The following is a 22,066-nucleotide window of genomic DNA, read 5'->3' as shown; positions in this document are numbered from 1 at the left end:
AAACAAGATAATTCTTACTTGTAACTAACTCTCTGACAGATTGTGGTGTTTTTTTGTGAATTAAAAGTTGAAGATAATTGTGTGCTTTTCCTTCTTCTTGCTCCTCTGTTTCCAAACTGATGGACTAATGCCTAGTTAGAAGTGTTTCATATTTTCAATAAGATTTTTTCCTATGCATAGCTAAGGTCATCTGAAGACTTAAGGCTTCAATGATTGCATTTTTGAACTGTCACTGAACCCTTATCTACGTTTCCTCGTGGACATTAAAGAAGTTTGAGGTAGACTCACTCCTATCCCTTTAACCAGTATAAGCTCCATTTCCAAGTCTTCTTCCTTTTCAGTAGTGCACTATGTAACATTTGGTACCATATTTTTTATGGTTTATTGGATACCTTTCCCTTTCAAAGCCAGTATCACCTAGTAGTTTCCCATGTCAGCAAACTGCTGATTTACCTTTGTTTCCATCAAATGCTGCCACAGTTAGTGATTTTAAATTTATTTTCTGCAAGATGACTTTCATACAGAAAATGCTGTCTGCAGCTATCACAGTCTCTGCTCCTTGCATTCATCTTCCTCTCTTCAGTAGTATGCCTCTGGGGTCCATAATTTGTCTGGTCTTAAACAAAATCATTCGGTTTATGAATTCTTCTTTCTTTCAAACTGTAAAATGGTAAAGTGGTAGAAAGGAATGAAATCTTGAATACCTGGGATTGCTGCATTAGGTCAGGCTACCTACGGTTCTTGGCTCATACCTTACGCAAAGCGCCTTGAGTGCTTTACTCATTTACTGACATGAAATCGCACACTTGAGAGGTGGCAATTGTGTCCAAGTATTTAGTTCTGTTTAGTGTAGGTTTAAAGACAGAAGAGCTAGAAGCTGCATGTTCAAGTCCACGTGTATCAACTAAAAATTGGGGGGTTTTTCCTTAGGATTTTCTAAAACAGTTCTAGGCGCCATAGGCAATGGATTGAGCCATGTGTTTTACCTTGCCCAGGCTTATATGGGAGCATCAGAGTTTTAGTTAAAACCACCTTGAAATACACAACATATGCAGTTAGAGCCTGCTGTGCCTTAGCTGTGTTTGGTACTGTGCTGAAAGAGAGTGACAGGGCAAAGTTTAATGAAGCACAGGCTTTTTGATTTTATTTTTTAACTATGTTCTAATACTCTCTCCACTTAAGGTTCAGGACCTATTTTGTATGTCAGGTTTTGTGTAGATTTCCCTGGGTGGTTATGTTTTCCCCAACTAGATATGTGCATGGAGTTGGTTTTAGGTGTAGTGGACTTTGGGGAACTTAGTCATGCATTATACTTGACTGATTGAGGGATTATATGAATAGACTGGCTGCTTATGCTTTTGGTTGTCTTAAAAGCGTGTTCAGAACTGAAAAGTTAATACATGCTAATACACGTATAGTGGGTCAATTTTGCAAGTGTATTTGTAGGTAGTATATGGCTCATGAGATGTCTTCACAGTGACATATCCTGATTATATATAGCTTCTGTATATCCTGATGCTTCATATATAATACCAAGCATCCTTCCATATGCTAAACTTCCTTGTTAAAAATCATCTGGAGCATAACATGGAAAAGACTGGCTAAATAGATTGTATCTCTATAAGAGTTGCAACTTACCTGTCAAGTTTCTTGGTGTAGCTTCCAAGTTTTCTGCAGTCTAACATTGATGTTCCCTTTCATTAAGACATTAAGACAAGCAGATCATAAATCAACCATCAGATACACCGGTATGTTTCTATCCATGTCCTGATCAGCCTGGAAGTAGTTCAGAGGATTTTGCTGAGTATTCATTTTTCCAAAAATGTATTTATAAGTAGTTATTAACCTAAAATACGTGATCTCTTAAACTTTGTGGTGTAAAAATTATTTGTGTGATATAAGAGGGCTAAGGATCTTTTGTCAGGTAAGTTACCACTTTAAGAAATACAGCTTACAGGAATTTTCCTTGCATAAGGATGTGAGTTCTGTTTAAATGGTTGCTGTGCATAAGGAAGCTATCTGATGCTCTAAGTACAGATAAACATTTGAAGTTGTAAGTCATAAGTCATTGTCTCCTATCTTTTCTCCTGTTGAAATGGCTTATACAGGGTACTCCACCATCCCAGAAACTCCTGAAGCCAAGAGGACAAGGGGAAAATCTTATTTCAGGCAGCGAAGAGGGGTACGGTTCTTAGATGTGTCTTCAGACAGTGAAGATGAAGAACCAAGGAACGTCAGTGCTGCGAAAGAAAACAGGGCTCCAAGGAGAGATGCGGTTGTAATGTATGCTTTAAGCCAGCTTTCTGTAATGTTTTTGCAACCTGATGTGATGTTCTAAATTGAAATACTGAATTGAAAATCAGAGAATAGGTTCTGGTATACTGGTTTGTGATTTACCTGCCCCTAACTAAACTTTTACTGGACTTCCAGGGAAGAAGAGTCCAGCTCTTAGGCTATTTTCTCAAAGATGCTTAAGAGGGAGGAGTTATGGGATGTTCATTACATGTTTGTGCATTTGCCCCTCTGAAATTCTTTTAGTGGCATTTGAAAGCTTAACCATAAAATACTTGCTTTATTAGTTTTAAAGTTGATTTTAGCTTGTTTCATTTTTTTATGAAACCATAGCAGACAGGAAAGTAAGTGGAGCTTCAGCATGTAGTATCAGAGTTCCTGAGCTAAAATTAAGTATTAGTTGCATGATGTGTTTGCTATGCTTAGTGAAAACTTTTTTTAGTGATTTTGAAATTTATATTTTTCAATAAGCTGGGAGAGAAGTGAATGGTGTGCAAGAGTCACTTGTGTGTGTGCTAAAAAGGCAACTTTGAGAGCGTAGGAGAGACAAGATGTAGACAGACATCTTGTGCAACGAGTTCTAATGGTTTAAAGAAACCCTTGCTATTTATTACCTGCTAGTTATATGTCTGTATGACCAGCATGTGGTAACTGTCTGTGCTCCTTAAATGTTCTTGTGCTAGGTAAAGCAAGATAGCTTAACCTCCTTTTTTGGTAATCAGGCTGAACTAATCTGTGGAAAACTTTTATGGGAATAGCAACCTTAACAGGTGTAGTCTCTTGTCAGATTTTCAGTCCTTACAAAGAGTATGGAGTTACTGGAGCTTGTCAGCAGAAATGAAAGAATGCATTTCCCTGCTGCTATTGTCTGAAATTCTTGAATTTTTTTAATGCATCTTCCCTGAAGTTTCAACTTAAGGCAGATACTTGGTAAGAAAAAAAATTAAATAATTTGGTAGTTAGCAGACTGAACTCCTGTTTCTGTCTATGGTTTAAGTTGTAGATTGTGCAAGGATACAGAGATGGCAAGCTGGTTGCGTGCACTGAATTGGCTTGTGTGCAGTGCTGCGTAAATATAGTTACACTGCTGCTGGGATCAACCTGATTTGGAAACAGTACAAGCGGTTTTGTGCAGCGTGGAGCTGACGCTAATAAGCTGTGCAGGATCCAACTTGCAGAGCCACAGCTTGCAATTTCTATCCTGTATTCCAATTACTGGAAGTGAGAGGCAGACAGCAAAGGCACTGCTAGTGGGATTGTTGAACGTAAGCTGCATCCTCTTGTACTCTTCACTGTTCCTGTGTAGCCACTGGTTTCTTATGCCCCAGCCACCCCAGTGCCTGACACTTTGGCAGAGTGTGTTGGTTCAGGTGCTAATCGATGTCTTGCAAGTGGCATTCTGGTTGAGGGTAATAAACAGAGAGCGTGGCAGGAGTTAGCCTGGATCTGGCCAAACTTAAGAGCTCTGGCTTGTGCTGAATTTAGCCCAGCTTTGCACAGAATCAGTCAATTTGAGTGTCTTTGCACCGTGCATTTTAGTGTGTTACCTAGTGTTTGGGGGTTTTGTGATTTCTTTTTGCAGGGTATCCCAGTCCCCCTTATCCTGAATAAGGGACAGAGCAGAAAGCACATTTTTCTAAAAGGAAGTATGCCACAAGCTCCACTACCAGAGTCACTGTCTGGACTCTGTTGGAAAAAAGCAGAACTATAACACAAGGTTTTGTGGGTTGGAGTCATACTCATTTAGTGGTTAAATGAGTGTTTCTTCATGCTTGATAAGAATGTGATTATACAGAGAGGACAAGATTTATGATGTGTGTAGCTTTGGCTTTGTTGACAAGTATCTAGATGTTAATCCCTGATAGGAGAGGATACAGTAATTACAGTGTTACCATTTCCATTTGGATTGTTTTTCTTTTCTAAATGCAGTTTGTAAATAAACTTTTCTTTAGGAAGGCAAAAAAGATCTGAAATATGCTAATAGAATTTTAATATGCCATTTCACTAAGACTTTAAGTGGATGCTGGATTCACCTTCTAAAGCTTACAACTAGATGGCTTGGTGGATTGAAGAGGAATTTGGGTTATTTTTTGTTTTGAAGTTGGTTTTGATTGGGGTTTTTTGTTGGGTTTTTTTTTTTTTTTACTCTAAGAGGCCTAACCAGAGAGTCCTCGTGGCTGTGCGTGCCTTTTGAACAGGATAGGGCGAAAAAGATTATTTGATGAACAGTTGTCTCAAAATAGTGTCTCTCTTCCATGCAAGTGGCATGTTACTACTACTTTCAAAATTGTATTGCAATCTGCCTGTTTATCTGTAGAGAGACCTGCAGGCAAGCTTTTCTCATGGTGAAGTTACTACAAAATGGCAAACTCCATACAGTTCACTTAATTTTGATTCAGGAAAGATTTTTGTGTGTCTATGGAGGGCAGTAGGATAGGATACCTGTGCTCAGGTTTAGTCTTGTCTGTGCAACTGAATATCATGAAAAACATAGGGATTGCTTTTGCTGCAGGTTAGCTCTAATAATAAATCTTCCAGTAAATTTAGGACTTTGCTTTTTCAGAAAGGTTCTTCCCATGTTTAGATGCTTATAGATGCTGCATAAGGATCTTTGAATTTTCTTAGTGAGCTGAAAACTAGGACAGAGAGTTGATACTGCACCTGGAAATTTTTTACAAAGAACTTGTGTGCATCTCTATCTGTTGAACAAATAAATACTAGCAAGACTGAGACAAAATTGACATGGTCTGTTGTAATTCACGTTGCTGAAATGATGAAATGTATTAACATGGTTGTTGCTAAATTGGCCGGTAACCTTTTATAGCACAATATGAGGGTAAATCATGGTATTTCCCTTGTCTGTTCCTTCTTTTCTTTCCTTTGCTAAGATGAAATGTGTTTACTGCAAACAGAAGACTGTACTTAACCACATGTGCTTTATTTTGTCCTGAATAGGAGCTATTGCTTTGGGTAACAAGTTGATTCAGTGTTACTGAATGCATCTAAACACATTTTGTACGATCCTGCTGGTTTTGGTTTACAGTAATGTTCTGGTAGAGTAAAACATTCATAAACAAAAACAAATTTTAATTCTTTTCTCTTCCCCGATACATTGTAGCTCTGAACAGTCTGATGATGATGAACAGCCTGAAAGTGAACTACCCCGGTTGGCGTGTGTAAATCGTGGGGATCAGCCGCCAGCTGTGAAGAAGGGTGTAGAGGAAGACATCAGAGACACAAAGCTGCAAACACTGAAGGAACTTTTTCCCCAAAGAAGTGACCAAGAATTACTACAGGTATAATGCTCTGTTCTTTTGATTTATTTTGATGACTATTTTGTAGGCAGTATTCCTAAGCCTCTGGCTTTGTTAGAGGGATCAGCCTTAATTGTTATTAGCAAAAGGGTGTATCAAATTAATGTATTTCAGGGGAACTACTGCCATGTAATGTTTCCATGTACACATGCATACATACACAGCCACTTATGTATATAGAAAAAAGAATATATATAAAGACACACACACACTTTGTTTACATACATATATATATTAAAAAACCCCTTTAAATCAACTCAGCAACAGTGAATTCCAGTGTATAGAAAATTTTTCTATTCTTTCCTTCTGTCATGATGTTTTAGTTCTAGCTATCTTAGTTGATAACTGTTGATAACTGCCATTGTGTAGCTAACTGATAAAATGGAGAATGAGTGAAATCATTGCCATCTTCTCCAGTAGATGAAACACTGCCCCCTTGTTTTTATGAAATTTAATACTCAAAGCCTTTAGTACTTCTAGTGAGGCAAAAAGAGAGTAGGTTTGAACTTACTGTAATTTATTCTGATTATGCTAACGTGAACCTGAGATACTCTTGGCCATTGTCCAATGTACAGTACAAATCTACAGTAACATTATAGTAACTTATTACAGTAAAATATCTTCAGTATAGTAAAACATTTTTAGCAAGGTTACTTTTCAGTGCTGATATGTAACTAGGCTTTCACTAGCTTTAGTCTTCAAAGCTAAATGTGTTTAAATTAATCTGTTAAGTTTCCTGGCTGTTGAAATGTCATTAAAGAAATACAGAAATTTTACTGGTGCTCCTTGCTGGGTGTGTTTTCCCAGTGGATCAAGCTTTATGTTTAGGCTTTCTACTTTAGGAAGACAGAAGGGGTTGCAAATAGCGTTTTTGGAATTTTTCTCCTAGGTGTTGTAATAAAATTTACACTGTAGATGTCCAGAATGTATGAAGTTTTAATTTTGGCTACATAGAATGTATTTAAACCAAAGACTGATAAAAGTTCATTGTAGCTTAGAAACTAGCTAGAAATGACACATGGTGTTTCTGACTGCTGTTTTGTGACTTCAGTGCTGTTTTTAACTACTCAGTAGTATGTAGTGCTGATGGCATTTATTCTCAGGAGAGTGTAAGATAGCTTCTGTATCAGCAGAACTTTGTAGTACGTAGAAGCTGTGCAAATATTTGTCCACGGTTACATATCCACAACATTTTTTAAGGAAGACGGAGGAATATTAGGCAAATCTATTGTACCTTCATGAAGGGTCTGGAACAGTCTGTCCTCACAAACCCTATGCAACTGATGAAGGCTATTAAGGAAAAGTCATGAGCCTTTTGAAAAGGAAATTGTGTGTTTATAGCAAAATTGTAAGATGCTGTTTACAAATATGGACAGATACTTGGGAATCAGGATTCCTCATAACTTAATTTTTTGTGGGTTTTTTTGTGTTTTGTAACTTTTAGGCCATTTGCTTCTCTTGCAGTTATTTTACTTGTAAAAAGCATTCTAAAAGTCTCAACATCCAATTTATTTGTAAAAATTATCTACTTTGAGATTACATGTGGATGGGGAAAGAATCTAGGACTGCAAGGAAGTATAGATAAACTTTGAGGCATGTTACAAGTTTCATGCATGTACTTCCATGAAATCAACCTATGTGATGTAGCAGTATACAGACATTTTATGAGTTAAGAAATTAGTTTTTTGGATCATCTGGTTTTGTGATAATAACATTGAATAGTTTTTAGGAGGATTTAAAAAAAAAAAAACAGATTTTAAGTAAACCTGCACAGTATGTTTGTAAAGTAGGGAAAAAAAAAAAGCAACAATAAATGAGATTATATTAAAAATGTTTTCCAGTAGGTTTTTTACAGTATTGCCAAATACAGCTTATGCAATCAGTCTAGCTAATTTGGACCTGTTAATTTTGTTCTTGGATTTTATAATACGTGCATTTTTGGGGTGTTTTTTAAAGTGTATTCCAATCACGCTGATCTATCCTTGTTGTCCTCTGTTCAATTGGATCAAATATCATGACTTAGCAGTTGACTTTTTTTTTTGCAGCTGATAGAATCAGCACGTACGATGGATGAAGCAATAGCTGCTGGTTTGAAGTTCAACAATGAAGGTATGTTTAACAACAACAAAAAAACCCACCAAAACCAAACTTTAGAAGCTGTAGCTAATTCAGTGAAGTAAACTTGATTGGGAGGTATTTAAAAAGTGGTAGTGCTATATGTTAAAAGTTATACTATTGTTTGTTGATTGTAATAACACAAAACTGAAAATACAGGCTTTGCAAGGAGAAAGAAAGATCAAAGGAGGGATGTGGACCAAAATCTGAAAATAGAACAAAAAAAGAGGAATTTGTTCTGTGAAGCTCACGATTGCTTTACATGTATGTCCTTAAGTGATTTCTGTTCTTTCTGGTTTCTTCTTTGCCCAGAAGTTGAGGCAAATGGTAATGAGTTAGCAATAGTAATTCTAAATGTTGTAGGTGAGAAACTGGTGGTATGGAAAAAAATATACTGGAGTATGTAGCCATTCATAACTAGATATTGTTTGTGTCAAGGCACATCACAATTTTCTCTTCAGGTTGACTTGAAGACTTGCTTGTAATTCTGAATAAGAACTATTAGTCTTAAACATTAGACAAATCCCCACAGTTCTCTAGCAAAACATCCGCTAAACCATGCCTTTGAGCCCTCAGAGGTTATTTAGGGTTTTTTGTTCTGCATCTGAATTTATGCGGTTTCATGCTGTTATCAAAACAAGCAGACAAACAAAAAACCCCAAAACATGATGTGGAAGTGTGTAGAAAGTGGTGAGCATGTAGAAGGGTCATCATTCTTGGGCTTTGGGTTTTTTTCTTGACATCACCTAAGGCCAGGGTTAAATCTCTTATCTTATATTGATCTTTTTGACTGATTTACTGGGGTTTGTGGAGGAACAGTGGAAGGTTGGCATGAATATTAACATCATTATAAAAAGCTGATCCATTTCAGCAGTCTCCATCTGTTTGCATTTCAGTTGTCCATGGTTTTTCTGAGACATCTTCATGGTTGGGATACAATGGAAACAACTATTTATGATCACTCTTGATTATTTTAGTTGTTCCAAGTGGTTCATGTGGTTTTTCATACAATATCCTATGGATTTAAAGCAATACGTTTAGGAAGCTCATGTGCTGAGGGAGAACAATTTTACTCCCTTTCTAAAGTAGATTTTTTGCTAATTTGGTTTCCTCTGTGGTACTTAACATATTTTCATCTGCTCATTTTTATATACAACTTCAAAGATTTTTAACAATTACCAGAAAGCTTTAAAACACTGGGCTAATTTTAATGAAAGGTCACTTCTGTGTTGTGTTTGTGTGTTTTTGGGTGGTTTTTGGTTTTTTTTTTAACCTAACCAGACCAACATTTTGAGGTTATCATTGTGTGTATGATCACATTCTATGGATGGGATTTCTTGGATGCTGGCAATAGAAAACTAAAGGTGACATATTTTTGAGGGACAACTGAGTGCTCCTGCTCCTGGAAAACCCCTTCCTGGAAGCTTATGATTACTTTTCAAGGGTTTAAATTAATATTAAACCAATTTAAGCTAATATATATCCTTAGACTTTGTTGCAGTTCAGTGTTTGAACTAAACCACTTTGATTTCTGGTATGTAGGCCCTGCCTTTTGGCCATTTTTGTGTTGATGTAAGAATGCTGTTTCACATCCTTTCAATATGAACAGACAGAAAAAATCTTGGCAGCAAAATTCTCACTAATCACAGCTGCTGTATAAAATATTTAGTTAGGAGTAATCATGCCTGACAGTGATGGTATAAATCACCTCATTTTGAATACATTTTTAAAAATGGAGACATTACTGAACATCTGCTTATCAATTTATGATAGGCTTTACTTGTTGAGAAGTGTTGACTGAGTGAGAGGTCAGGGACGAGATACAGCTTTGCGAAGCATGGCTTTGCTAAAAAAGCGTGGCAGAGTCATCCTCAATTTTTCTGTCCTTTCAAAAATGACAAAAACTTGTATATACAGCTTGAATTCAGTAGTTGTGTAGAGCTAAAACAAGAAGCGTTGCAGATGACTTATAGGTAGGAAGATTAGATGTGACACACTGAAAATATGTGCATGAATGAAATAAGTAATACTTGCTGCTTGTGACTTGTTTCTGGTGTTGTTTTCTGTACATCTTGAAAACTATGAAATCAGTGAGGGTCCTTCTGAGCTGAAGCCTCATGTAAACCTGTCTGACATCCACTGCTTTTTGAACAGGCAGAAATTACTGTTTTTTCTGTAATGGTGGGGGGAAGTCACAGCAATAAGGTTTTTTGACAGTGGTAGCAGCAAATGACAGTGGGAGTAATTATAGATGCCTCTCTATTGAGACCCTGGAGCTGGCTTTCTCATAACTCATTAATCATCATATTTATAGAGAGAACAAGGATTCCTCTGGAAGGCCCTGTGTGCCCTGCCTCCACTCCAAGGATGGCTTCTATCTAGCAGTAATAGAGTTTCTTCATCCCCTCAGCTATATGCTCCCTTAGCACAGGAAAGAATAATTAAGTGTAACTTGCTAAGTGAATGTCTTCAGAAAGTTGGGATTTTTTTTGCCATTTCCAGATGTGGTGGATTTGGTGGAGAAGACCACGGGTTGATTTCTAAATAATTCTGTGTTGCTACAGTTTAATTGACTCCAAATTGCTCACAATTGGGCTTTCTTCAAAGACTATTGAGCACTCAGCCTGTAATTTCAAAGCAGGGAGATCTTCAAAATACTCTTACATGAAGCCCATTTTTTTATTTCAGGGCAAAGGCATTTGCAGGGTCACTGTTCATTTTCAGAATGATCCATCCTGAATGCAGTTTTAATTGAGCTTAAGCAGTAATGGCATGAGGCCTCCATGACTTCTACTGCTTTACCCAACAGCAACCTGACAGCCCTTAGCTTTAATGTCAAGACAAATACATGTTTCTCAGACTTAAGCTAGTAGCATGGCTTTTCCTGGCAATATTGTTTAAACAAGGTTCTTGGGCAGAAAGGTCAAAGTCTGAATGGTGAAGGGGAGCCACCTCCCTTCCACTGGCACATTCTCTGGATGCTTTGAACTGTGTCTCTTGTGTATATATACCTATATATAGAAATACATAGACTTTGAAAAAATGTTATTGGTGGTTTTTTGGTATCTCTTGCCAGATCCTTCATTTAAGGAAGAATTGCTGATGCTTTACTTTTCTGCCTTTGGAATATTTTAATGATTTATTTTTTAAAAAATATTTATGTGTCACATCTCTGATGTCAGAGTGAGTGAATGAGTCTAGTAGAAAATGTATTTAAAGTATTTCCACACAAAATGTCTTTTTGTGCAAAGATGTGGCTGCTTAATTTTCCACAACTAAAACTGTTTTGATCATCCGGGCGGTCTTTTGGATTGGAAAGCAAGTGTGCTTTTTGTGTGTGTGTGCATGTGCTTGTACACTGGTGTCCTTTGGCAGTCTGGGAGGGGAGTTTGGCCAGAGATGCTGGTATCAGACATCACAGTTCTCCAGGCAGTTATTCTTCAAAAAAAGGATTTAACTTGCAGTACTATTTCAGATCATGGGCTAGGAATTTTTACAATAATTTGGTTTGGTAGCAGTTGCTGCTTCAAGCAAAGCTAATGTGCGGAAATAGTGGTAATGTGTTCTTGCCTTCATGAATTGTGCACAGCGGCAGTCAGAAAATGCACCTGACTGGGCAGGTCTTAATACTGAGATGATAATCTCTTGATAATCACCAGGGCCCAAAGATATTAAGAACTTTCTGGACTCATATGAATTATTCATAAGTAATATGGTTATCACTGATAATTAGTTATCACCAACTTTAATATGCATAGTTTTCTTTCAGACATTTGGATTTAATGTTGAAAACTGTTTGTTTGTAACCTCTCTGGTGAGCACCTGAGCCAGAAATCAGTCATCAGCACTTCCAGATTGGCAATGATGTATATATTCCAACTTGTGATTGGGGTTCAGCCTTGATTAAATACCACCTTTCGAAAAGCAGTCAACTTGAATAAAAACAGATATATACCTTTGTGCAACTTGTGTGTAAAACACTTGGCAGCTATTAAAAAAAAAAAGTTATTTCAGTTTTTATATATGAGAGGTAATTGCTTGATTAATTGCCAAACTACTAAAGAAAAGTTAGAGGTAAATAAACATGTACTTTGAAGCAGCTGCTTTGCTTGAAGTTTCAATGTATCTGTGGGCTGTAATAGGAAACTATGATGGAGACTGTAAACATCTTGTGTAGTTAATAAGTAGCTACTATAATGTTGGTTTGAATGATCCTACTGGTTCGGGGTGAATTTAATGAAAGTAATTAATACTTCTTTTCTGCCTTGATTCTTTTTAAAGCTGCCTCTCGTAAAAGGAAACTGAAAGGTTCTCCCACAAATTGCGAAAACAGCAATCAGCAACCCACAAAAAAGCCGAAAGCTAATTACGTAAGTACTGGTTTTTTTCTCTCTGTGCATTGTACAATAAGTGGAATTACCTGACTTGGTCAATGACAGTGATATCATGAACTTGATGCGTTTTATCCAATCAAATTCAAATCTTGCCATCTGAATGAGATTTTTCTACTTTCTTCTCCATAGCAGTTCTGAATAGAACTGCCTGCTTTGTTCTTTGGTGTTTGTGGATTTGTACCCCAATAGCCTGTTCAGTGGAAGTGGTTGATGGCAGGTAGCAGTATGTGAGGTGCTGAGCACCATTCAGTTCTTGTGAGCATCAGTGGGAGTTATAGGCCACAGATCACCTTGCCTCATCAGGTCATTCCTTGTGTTTCCTCAAACAGATGAAGTTCAACATCTGTTGCTACTGTTCTTCTGTGTTTATAGGCATAATGTTGTTTATGTATATATATGAAACCATGACTTAAGGAAATCTCTAAGAGGAATTAATTGGTTACATTTAAAGGAATGAATACTTTGACCTCTGCTAATAAAAAGGAGCTATGTAATGATCCTGGTGCGTTCAGGTTGGTATTTGGCAGATCTTACGCACAGTCCTACAGTGCTGTCGTGAGGCCAGCTCCCAGGCATCACAGTAGACACCCTTGAAAACCACTTATGGTAGAGAAAGGGATTTCTACAGTAAATACTGGAGGCTGGATGGAGGATGGTGACTATCTTTGTGTTGAGATTTAACTCGATCAGAATAAAATCAAGAAAACGCAGAGTTTTCCATGGAAGCAAAAATAATATTACTCTGATATTGCCCTACTTCCTGCAGGAGAGCTGTGAATTTTGTGATGCAAGATTTGCTGGGGTTTGGGTTTGTTCTTCCTCACCAAACCCTTAGGTTAGGTTACAAAGGAGACTTTACTGAATTATTACCCAGCCAGCCTAGCAAACAATGCTTTGCTGGACCTGGTTTCATGCAGCAGTTTGATTTCTGTGCTTAACAGCTCTATCACAGTCAAAAGGGGAAAGATTGGGAAAAATAAAGCTGAAACGCAGGTTTTTAGAATTTGTAATAGAGAATTGTAGTGAGAAAACTTTCAGGGGTATTTTTCTCATGCTTGCTTTTCCTCTGGTTCCTAAGCTGGTTCCTAAGACTAGAGCGTACCTTGCCAGCTATTGTATGTGCTCACTGTACTCTTAATGATACCATAGGCTCATTGAGGAAAGGAACAGTGTCCTGTTACTCGGAGGGCTTCTGGGTGATCTGGTTTGTGCTCTCAGCAAATAGCATCATTCAGTGAAGTAAATATTGATCAAACCTGTTGGCATCTCTGCTGTAGATGAGTATACCTGTAACCACTTTGCATTCAAAGCTCTGTGAAGAAACTTGCTTAGTTCTTTGTGGTGAAAACATAACAGAGAAGCTTGTGGCATGTAGAAGTTTTGGCACTCGTTCATAAGAAACCTCCCTTTTTGCAGGCTGATGGTAGGTGTTAGTGAAGCTATTGTTGATGAAAACTTCTGCCAGCTCTTGAAGTGACTCCATGGTGCTGTGACACAGTATTTGTGGATTTTTTTTTTACCCATAATCTTCATATAAACACACCATTTGACGTGTTTATAGACTTTGATGGGTTAAATGCTGCACACTTGGTAGTCTAACCTGACTGACTGTTAAACCTGCCATCTTCTGCCTTAAATACCATCCAGAATCACTACTAATTTTTTATTTTAAAGAAATGTAAACTAGATAGTTCTAAATTATTTATAGTTTGCTACGTAAATTTGCACTGCGTATGCTTATTGAGTAAAGAATGCCAGTCTTTTCATGACTGAAGATGTTTCCATGCTTATGAAAGTTTCGGTCTTATTTTGATTGTTGGCTATGTATGAGGAATCACTTCTGCAACTTGGATTTGTCTTCAGTGCTTTTGTCATTTAGAGTGGCTCTTTAAGAATAAGCAATATTGATTAGATTTTTGATTATTTTTTTTGTTTCTGTGCTTGTAATTTACATTAACAGATTTTTATTTTTTTTTTAAACATAGCTGGACAAGTCAGAACCCCAAAGACAATGGAAGAGGCAAGAGATGCTTGTGAAGAAGCTGCAAAATACATTCCCTGGACTAGATAAGGAGGTGAGCTCATGTGTCCTGATAGCACATGAGGTTTTGACTTTTAAGAAAACTGCAGCTGCTGATAGTCCAAATGAAACAGTTCTTAAACCAGCAGCACTCTTGGAAAGAGCCCAGGCTAGGAGGTCTTAGCTGTTGCTCCTTTTGGAATGTAACTTGCCCTGAACTGAGAGGAGTTGGATGTAATCAGGACTATATGGAACTTCTCATCCTACTTTTTTGGTCCCATGACAAGCCTGGCATAGTAAAATTTGATGATGTGTTATAAAAATGCATGGGGAAATTATCCCTCCCTCTCTCTCACACTCTTCTCCCCTGGACGGCTAGGTGTGCTGTACTCTTTGTATTAGTTTAGTACTTGACAATACATCAGCATCTGGGCAGGACATTTTAATACTGAGCTTTAAATTTTTGGAAGCAAAGCTTGTTTATGTGTGTTCTTACCCTTTTGAAAAGTGGCGTGCAGCTCTGTCTAAACTGAAGGGGTTTCTCCTTTTTCTTTATTTTGAATCATCTGATTTACGAGAGGTTTCTTTGTCTTGTGCAATTAAAATTAAGTGTTAGTGCCTTAATGTTGTTATGCATGGCAATTTAGTTTTTGCTTGTCTTACCACAATACAAAATTTCTTACATTTTACTAGGAACTGAGAGATGTACTTCAGCAACATAATTGGGTGTTTCATGAAGCACTGGAGGCCCTGAGAGTATTTGCAGAAGATGGTGAGGGTAAAGACAGATTTATAATCCATTTTATCCCAAGATAAACCAGACTTGTGATACAAATCTCTTCTAATATCCAGCAATGATAGTCCTGACAGCAGTATGCCTAGAAACTTTAACTTGAAATTAGTATTATGGGGAGGATAAAAGAAGAAAACTCAATAGTTCTGTATTTTTAAGTGTCATGATTATTTTATCTTTTGCTCTGTAAGTAGAGATAAATATCTTTGCCTTGCTAATACAAATTTACATAAGAAATTGTAATTACCTATAGATATATCATAAAATATATTTTGAAATGTGTCAAAGCTGGCACCTGCTCCCCCTCCTGCTTGTTTAAAAATAAGTTTTGTTTTTTAACTGGAGTAATTTGTAAATCAGTAAGTGCACATATAGGTGACAAGTGACATACACTATTTTTATCCTTTATTTTTTTTATCCTTTTAAAATATATTATAGGAGACAAAAATACTAGAAATGGGACTTAAATTATGCAACCAATTTATAAATACCGGTGCATTAAATGTGGTAGGGAGCAAGAACTGTGATTCCAGGTAAATCTGTGAGTTATAACTTAAATACTATTTAATGAGTTGATTACTTTTCAGAGTGTTACACAGCTGTCAGATATGTATATGTTTTCCTGTATCAGCTATTTAAGTATTCTTGGGATAGGATAGTGCTCTTAATTGGATTCTTTACAAGCGGAGAGAGCTATCAGTGTGCATGAGGTTGGGTCCTTACTGCTCCTGCTGTCACAGGGTAGACATTGGGGTTGGAGTCAATCAGCAGCAAGGTGGGGTTGGGCAGAAGAGAAAATGTTGTAACTCCTTTCTTCAAAGAAGGAAGAAAACTACACACAAGTCACTTCTGAAAATGGCTTGCTTACATTCTGTTGAATAACCTCTATATTACTTTAAGACAGTGGGGTTGTTTTGGTCAGAAATACATCATTCTTCCAGCTTCTTTACCGAGTACATGTTTTTGTTGTCCCAACTCTAATGCTGTACTAAGATGCATTAAAATGGAAAAAAATATATAATTTTGGCAGTGAAAGTGGGCTTCTTTTCCAAAATCAGCAGAATCAGTATCTCTGCAGTCAGGTGGAGTGGGACCAGTATCTCATCCCAGCGATACATCAGAGTTCTTAACTATCTGCTCTTACCTCGGAGCTTCTGCAGCTCATGCATATTACATAGCATTGATCATCTGTATTTTAAGATAGTGACTTAAAACCTTCTGCTATTTGAGCAGTATATAAATTAGCATTGCTCATCTTATACTCATAGTTGGTACTATTTACATGTTTTAAACAGACTTGCATGGTGTTTGCTCCTCCTTTTTTTTTTTTCCTTCTTAGTAACACCTGCTGTTGAGTTGCTGTGTATTAAATACTAGAATTGTGTTTTATATCTATATAGGTTTTATTTTGCAAGAGCAATGGGTTTTAATTCTCCCTTAACCAGTATGTGTTGACATCCTGCCTTCTATATTGCATGCACAGGCATGGAATTTCCTCGCAAAAGTGAAGCTTCTGACTGGACTGAAGCCTCCGCCAAGAGCAGAAGTGATGAGAGTAAAGAGAAGCCAAAGCAGAAATCTTCTGGGAAAGAGCAGAATGGCTTTCAGAAAAAGGACAAAGGCAAAAGGAGCATTTGGAGTACTAAAAGAGAAAGAGAAGACTCAGAAGACGAGTCGGCTTCTGAAGATGGTGGTAGCTCCCTTGATGAGGACTACAGCAGTGGCAACGAAGTGATGGAGGACAGCTACAAACCGAAAATCCTCAGCTTCCTGCAGTATGCTTCCCGAAGCGAATTGACTTTGATTCCCCAGTGTTCTCAGAAAAAGGCTCAGAAGATAATAGCGCTCCGGCCCTTTAACAGCTGGGAGTCTCTGGTAGGTCTGCATTCTTCTTTTCCTATCCCCAGCCTGCCTAGAGTCAAGGTGGCTTCAGCCTAGGGAGGCTTAGATGGGTGGCCTTATCCTGATTAGGCTAAAATGCTATGTTCCTCCTAAGCCAATAGCATTTCAAATAGTGTCATATGACCTGATTTTGAATGAATTAAGGGGTGCTTTTCCTGGAAAACTCAAGCTGATTGGCTGACATTACTGTCACTCACTCTGTAGCATAGAAAGTTGGTTCATTTCACTGCAGAAGAAGAAATTAGAGCTTTCACTTGGGAAGGAGGTGTTTGCTAGCCTGTTCTGAGCTCTTGTAGCTGAAAACCCATGCAGGAGGCAAGAATGTGGCGGGACCTTTACTGCAGACACTTGAGTAGCAGCAGCAGCAGCTTCCAGGGTAGCTCCATGATTGAAGGTGCCAGCATGGATATTTTCAGTTTCATACAAGAAACAGTTGTTGTCTTTTTTTTTTTTTGTCTTTTTTCTTTAATGTACTGCAGCTTAGTCTCTAGCATGGTTTTGCTAGCTGAGCAATGCAGCCATTTTTTGTGGAGCGAGCTGCTGCATTTTTATTAATGAAAGTTAAAGCATCAGAAGGCTAAACCACAATAGAAGGGAAAACGGTATCTCTTGGTAAGTAGATTATCTACTGTCACTGGGATGTTACTTTCAAATGTTTCCCGTGGTTGGTTTGTTGCCTTCACATTTCACGCGGTTTCAGTTAACTGCAAGGTATCAGATCTGATAAGAGCAACATACTGGTAAGAAATTTGAAGTGCATTACGGCAGATTTTCTTGGTTTAATTTATTAGTGCTTTGGATTTTAAAGTACTAACTATACATAGGCCCTCTTACAGAGTAGTTGATATGCTTTTTCATCAGTACGTGTTCTGCAACGTCCCCCACTGATGCATGCAAGATCTACTTGTATTTTTTCAGAGCAGAATAGAACTTCTTCAATATGTGTAAAACAATAACATCCATTATTTGGTGTGTGAAATGTTTTACCACAAAACAGTAAGAGATACTAAACAGATTTTTAAGGAAAACAAAATGATCTTTGTATGTCGTGCTGCAAGGGGGGAGACAAGAGGAGGATACTTGAAAAAAAATAAATAATACAAGGTGCAGGTATGCTGCAAAAGAAATCCGTTTTGCCCCAAGCCTTTGGCTTCTCATAGAACATCTGTCATACAGCTATTCCTTTCTAAACTTGTTGGATTTTGCCTGAGCTTAATTCTTTGCAGAAATATTTGCTACAGGGCTGTTCTCCTTTTCTCTGTGTAAAATATTTAACAGAAAAAAAAGCTGCATGGGCCTGTTTGCATTCAAAATTTGTCTTTATGAAAGATTGCTGCTGTCAGCAACCACATGTTTATGTAGTATTGTGAACACTTGCCCAGAGTAGAAGTAGTTTGCAGCAGATTTTAGCAGATGTTTCATATCAGTGTGGATTTAATTGTTTATAAAGATCCAGTAGCTCAGTGACCCACTGTTTTTCCTACTAATTAATGAGTGGTAGAATAATGGAGAGAGCTGATTCAGTTTCAGCCTTGAAGGAATTGGCTTAGTTTTAAGGTCTCTTTACTGTAATGGTATCTTTTGTAACAGAATGTAAAGCACTAGAAGTTGTTACCACTTGTTCATTATTAGAATTGAGAGAGATATTAGGCGCTCAGCCTGAGATTAACCCTAAAGCCTACTTACTTGGAAATTGAATGTCTTATTCCAGGAAAATGTAAATTAAATTGTCTTTTTCATTCTAGACAACCTTTTTAAGTTGGACTAAGATTTTTTTTAGATTGATTTAAATGAATTTCAGGCTTGTGAAGTTAATGCCTGAAAACTTATTCTTTGCAGCAGATATTTAAGACAGATGTTTAACTTGATCTAGTAACACTTAAAATACACAGAAAAAAATGTAACAAACATGGTTCTCAAAAAAAAAAAAAAAAAAGAGTGCTGAAAATGTCCTTGCTCACAAGGATTAATTCCTTTGGCAATTCAGAAATGCCCATACTATCAACTACATTTTCCAGGAGGGTAGTTTTGTCCAGCATTCAGTGCTGGAGAGGACTAGCTGGGAATGCCTCCTCTCAAGCACTGCCTTGCATAAAGAGTGCTCAGGTATGTCCTTGAGGCTTCAGATGTCTGTCTCTTCATTTGCAAAAGTGATGGAGAATGCGAAGAGATGCGGCCTCTCTCCAGAATAAATTGTGTGTGTAGGGAGAGTAGTAGGTAACAAAAAAGATTGGCATGTGTGCTCTGAGAGCAGCGCACCTTTCTGAGTACTCCTTGTATTCACAACTTAAAATTGCACATTGCTTTCTGAGGGCAGAAGGTTTGGCAGGGTGGTCCCAGGTGCCCATGCTGGAGTAGCAAGCCCAAGCATGGAGCTGAGACAGAAGGGGGTATGATGCCCAAATGGGAGATGTTGGAGCAGAAGTGGATGAGGAGCAGCTCTCCCCTTCTGAGAACTGGGGATTGTAACGCAAGGGGAGCAGATGAGGATGCAAGGGTAGGCAACTAAAGGGTGGTCTGCAGAAAGCCGGGCTGTGAGGGCTAGGAGGAGAAGGAGGGAGGAGCACCAAGAACATGGCTGGCTGTGGAGGGCAAGGCGAAGACAAGGGGTCAGAGCAGACTGCGGCACCAGGTGAAGAGGAAAGTTCACCTCCCTGCATCCTGGTCTGATGTCACGTGTTAAGTAGCTTTTGTGCAAGGGGCCGGTGTTCAGTGATGTTTTTCCTCTCATGGTGTGGGCTGGCTCTGTACCAGCTTCGTGCTCTACACGTCCTCAGGATAGACATGTGTTAGTAAACCCAACAGCTGTTAGAGATACCTCCTCTCCTGATGGGTCCTTTTCTGTGTTGGCTTCCCACCTTCCTTTCCTGTTTGCTTCAGGGTCTTGGTGACACCCCACTGGCACATACTGTGGGCTGGCAGGCAGCATGATTTCTTTCCTCGGTGGAAGCGCTTCTGGGCACTCATCGCCCTTCCTTCTCACCCTCACTCCTCTAAAAAAAACTTGTTGGCACTATGTTATAGTTTAACTGCCCTTTCTTTTCTAGACTGCTGGAACTGGGCAGTGTTGGAGATAGCAGCTCTCAGGCTGTAAACACGATCGCATAACAGCAATACCCCCTGTGTTCAGTGTGTGCCAAGAAACAAGGGCAGAGCCAAGACTGGCTCCAGAAGGAGCCCAGCTGAGGTTTTTTGGGGTCTGGGGAGATGTTCTGTTTCTTGGCCTCTTGTGTGTGCCCAATGCAGTTTTATGCTGCCTCTGGTAAATACAGGGGTACAAACTGGAGGGAGTTTAATGCTGTTTCTTATTTTTAAGGTTTATAATTGTTAACCACTTGAATGTCCTTTTAGCATAGCGTATCTGTATGAGATTTACTGTATCCTCTCATTTCTCTCATTCACAGTATTATTCCATCACAAAATAAGCCATCTGTCTTAGATTTAAAGACTTTATGTGAATTAAACAATGTCTGTTGTTTTTAAAAATTGAGTACATGTAGGTTAAACTGATGCAAAATATTATATAGAAATTCTGACATAGCATATATTTAGCTTATCACTTTTAGGGGAATGGGAGAACTGAGCAGTCAAAGATGGACTTGTTCATCATATTCTGTATACTGCAATAGCATATGAGCTTAGGAGGTGTAAACTCAAGGGTGGATAGCTTCAGCTTTTTTATCATCTCTCATTTTGTTTGGCTGCACATGTACAAAGTGCTACGAAAACCAAACTAGCAGGAAATTCAGAAGTACCTTGCACCAAAGCAAACTGAAGGGAAGCAGCAAATGCATCAAGTTAGAAATGGGAGCTGCTTAAAGTGGAACTGGGGTTTGTTGATTGAGGTTGAGGCTGACTTTCACCCTTAAGCAGTAAAGTGATACCCTAAATCACCTTCAAGTGGTGTAAAGTAAGCTTGAGCAGAGCGCACCAGCATGGTGGCTGTGCACCGTGGGACATTGCTGCAGCCCGGGACTCCAGTGGACCTTTCTTCAAAGCATGCTGTGGAAGCTCATGGGTACAGTTGTCTGTGGTGGTCTCACATTTTTGGACCTCATTTGAAATAAATGAACCTGGGAGAATGTCAGAACCTCTAGTAAACCAAAGACCACCTGAGGATCTGCTTTGTGTTCTGCGCAACAGGGTAACATCGTGTGTTTCACATGTAAACTAGTGGCTAAAGTTTTTCTTGTTGTAACTTGGAGATGAATGTTAACGTGCTGACACGAAACAATACAATTTTTGTTAATAACAGATGGCTTCATTCTCCACGCCTTTATTTATAGATCACAGGATTTACATTCATGACAACCAAAGGTTTAGGCATCAAAACAAATGTTGAAATTTTTTAATCGCCTATTAAAAATCATGTTCTTTGTCTCTCTTTATTTCTGAATAGAGGTGTCTATGTAAAAAACTTCTTCACAAGTGTTGACATGTGTGTCTTAGCCTGGTTTAACCTATGAGTTAGTAAACTTTTGGGTTTTGCTTAAAATGGAACAAAACCACAAACAAACCAAAAAAACCCCAAGACTGTAACAGCAGGCTGTCAGTAGAGGGCATCACTCCTTTTTTCTTTTTTTCTTTTTTTTTTTTTTTTTTAATCAAAGCATAGCCTGCTTGTATGCTTCAGCTTAACAAAGTTTGCTTTTACTCTGCAATGTGGCAATGTTGATCAGCTAATTAACACATAATAGCTGGATCATATGACCCCTTCTTTTTTTAAGGAAGGAATTCTAGGAGGATATATGCCTGTGAAGTCTTGTGCTAAATTTTAACAGATCCCTGATTTAAAATTCAGAAAAATCTGTGTGGAAATTACTTCTGTTTTAACCAAGGAATGGCAAATCCAAAGGATCTTGTATTCTTCAATTCTTTAAATGCATAAAAAAGGCAGATGTCTGTTTTTTGCAGTGAAATAACTTTATGCATAAATACACATGAAAATACTATAATTACAAATGTGACCTCAGTTGCTGCAGAAATAGATTTATTAGAAGGTTTTGCACTTTCTGCAGACGGCCCTACATGGAATCCAGGAAAAGCTAATGGGTCTGAAGGGCCTGGCTTGACACAATTTCAGGCTTCTTGGCTCTAAAATGGAGAATATCCATATTGTAGTCAAGATACAAAGTTTAGTGGAAGGACATATAAACTAACTAGTGTGGACTTGAAACAAATGGTGAAAGTAAGGCTGCTGTGTCAAAACTAATAATGCTTTATAGTTTAAAAGGAA

General features: G+C 38.1%; 1 protein-coding gene across 1 annotated transcript in view; it reads left to right on the top strand.

Annotated features, from left to right (window-relative positions):
* Positions 1 to 22,066, top strand: part of SMARCAD1 (SNF2 related chromatin remodeling ATPase with DExD box 1) — a 45,620-nt gene that overhangs the window by 8,710 nt on the left and 14,844 nt on the right. The window contains exons 3-9 of the mRNA XM_075751603.1: positions 2,109 to 2,283; positions 5,411 to 5,588; positions 7,652 to 7,715; positions 12,003 to 12,091; positions 14,101 to 14,190; positions 14,829 to 14,913; positions 16,412 to 16,803. Of these exons, the coding sequence (XP_075607718.1) occupies positions 2,109 to 2,283; positions 5,411 to 5,588; positions 7,652 to 7,715; positions 12,003 to 12,091; positions 14,101 to 14,190; positions 14,829 to 14,913; positions 16,412 to 16,803 (1,073 nt within the window). The remainder of the gene's footprint in view (positions 1 to 2,108; positions 2,284 to 5,410; positions 5,589 to 7,651; positions 7,716 to 12,002; positions 12,092 to 14,100; positions 14,191 to 14,828; positions 14,914 to 16,411; positions 16,804 to 22,066) is intronic.

This window comes from Balearica regulorum, chromosome 4 (assembly GCF_011004875.1).
Source record: "Balearica regulorum gibbericeps isolate bBalReg1 chromosome 4, bBalReg1.pri, whole genome shotgun sequence".
NCBI lineage: Eukaryota > Metazoa > Chordata > Aves > Gruiformes > Gruidae > Balearica > Balearica regulorum.
This window is presented reverse-complemented; position numbering and strand designations above follow the sequence as displayed.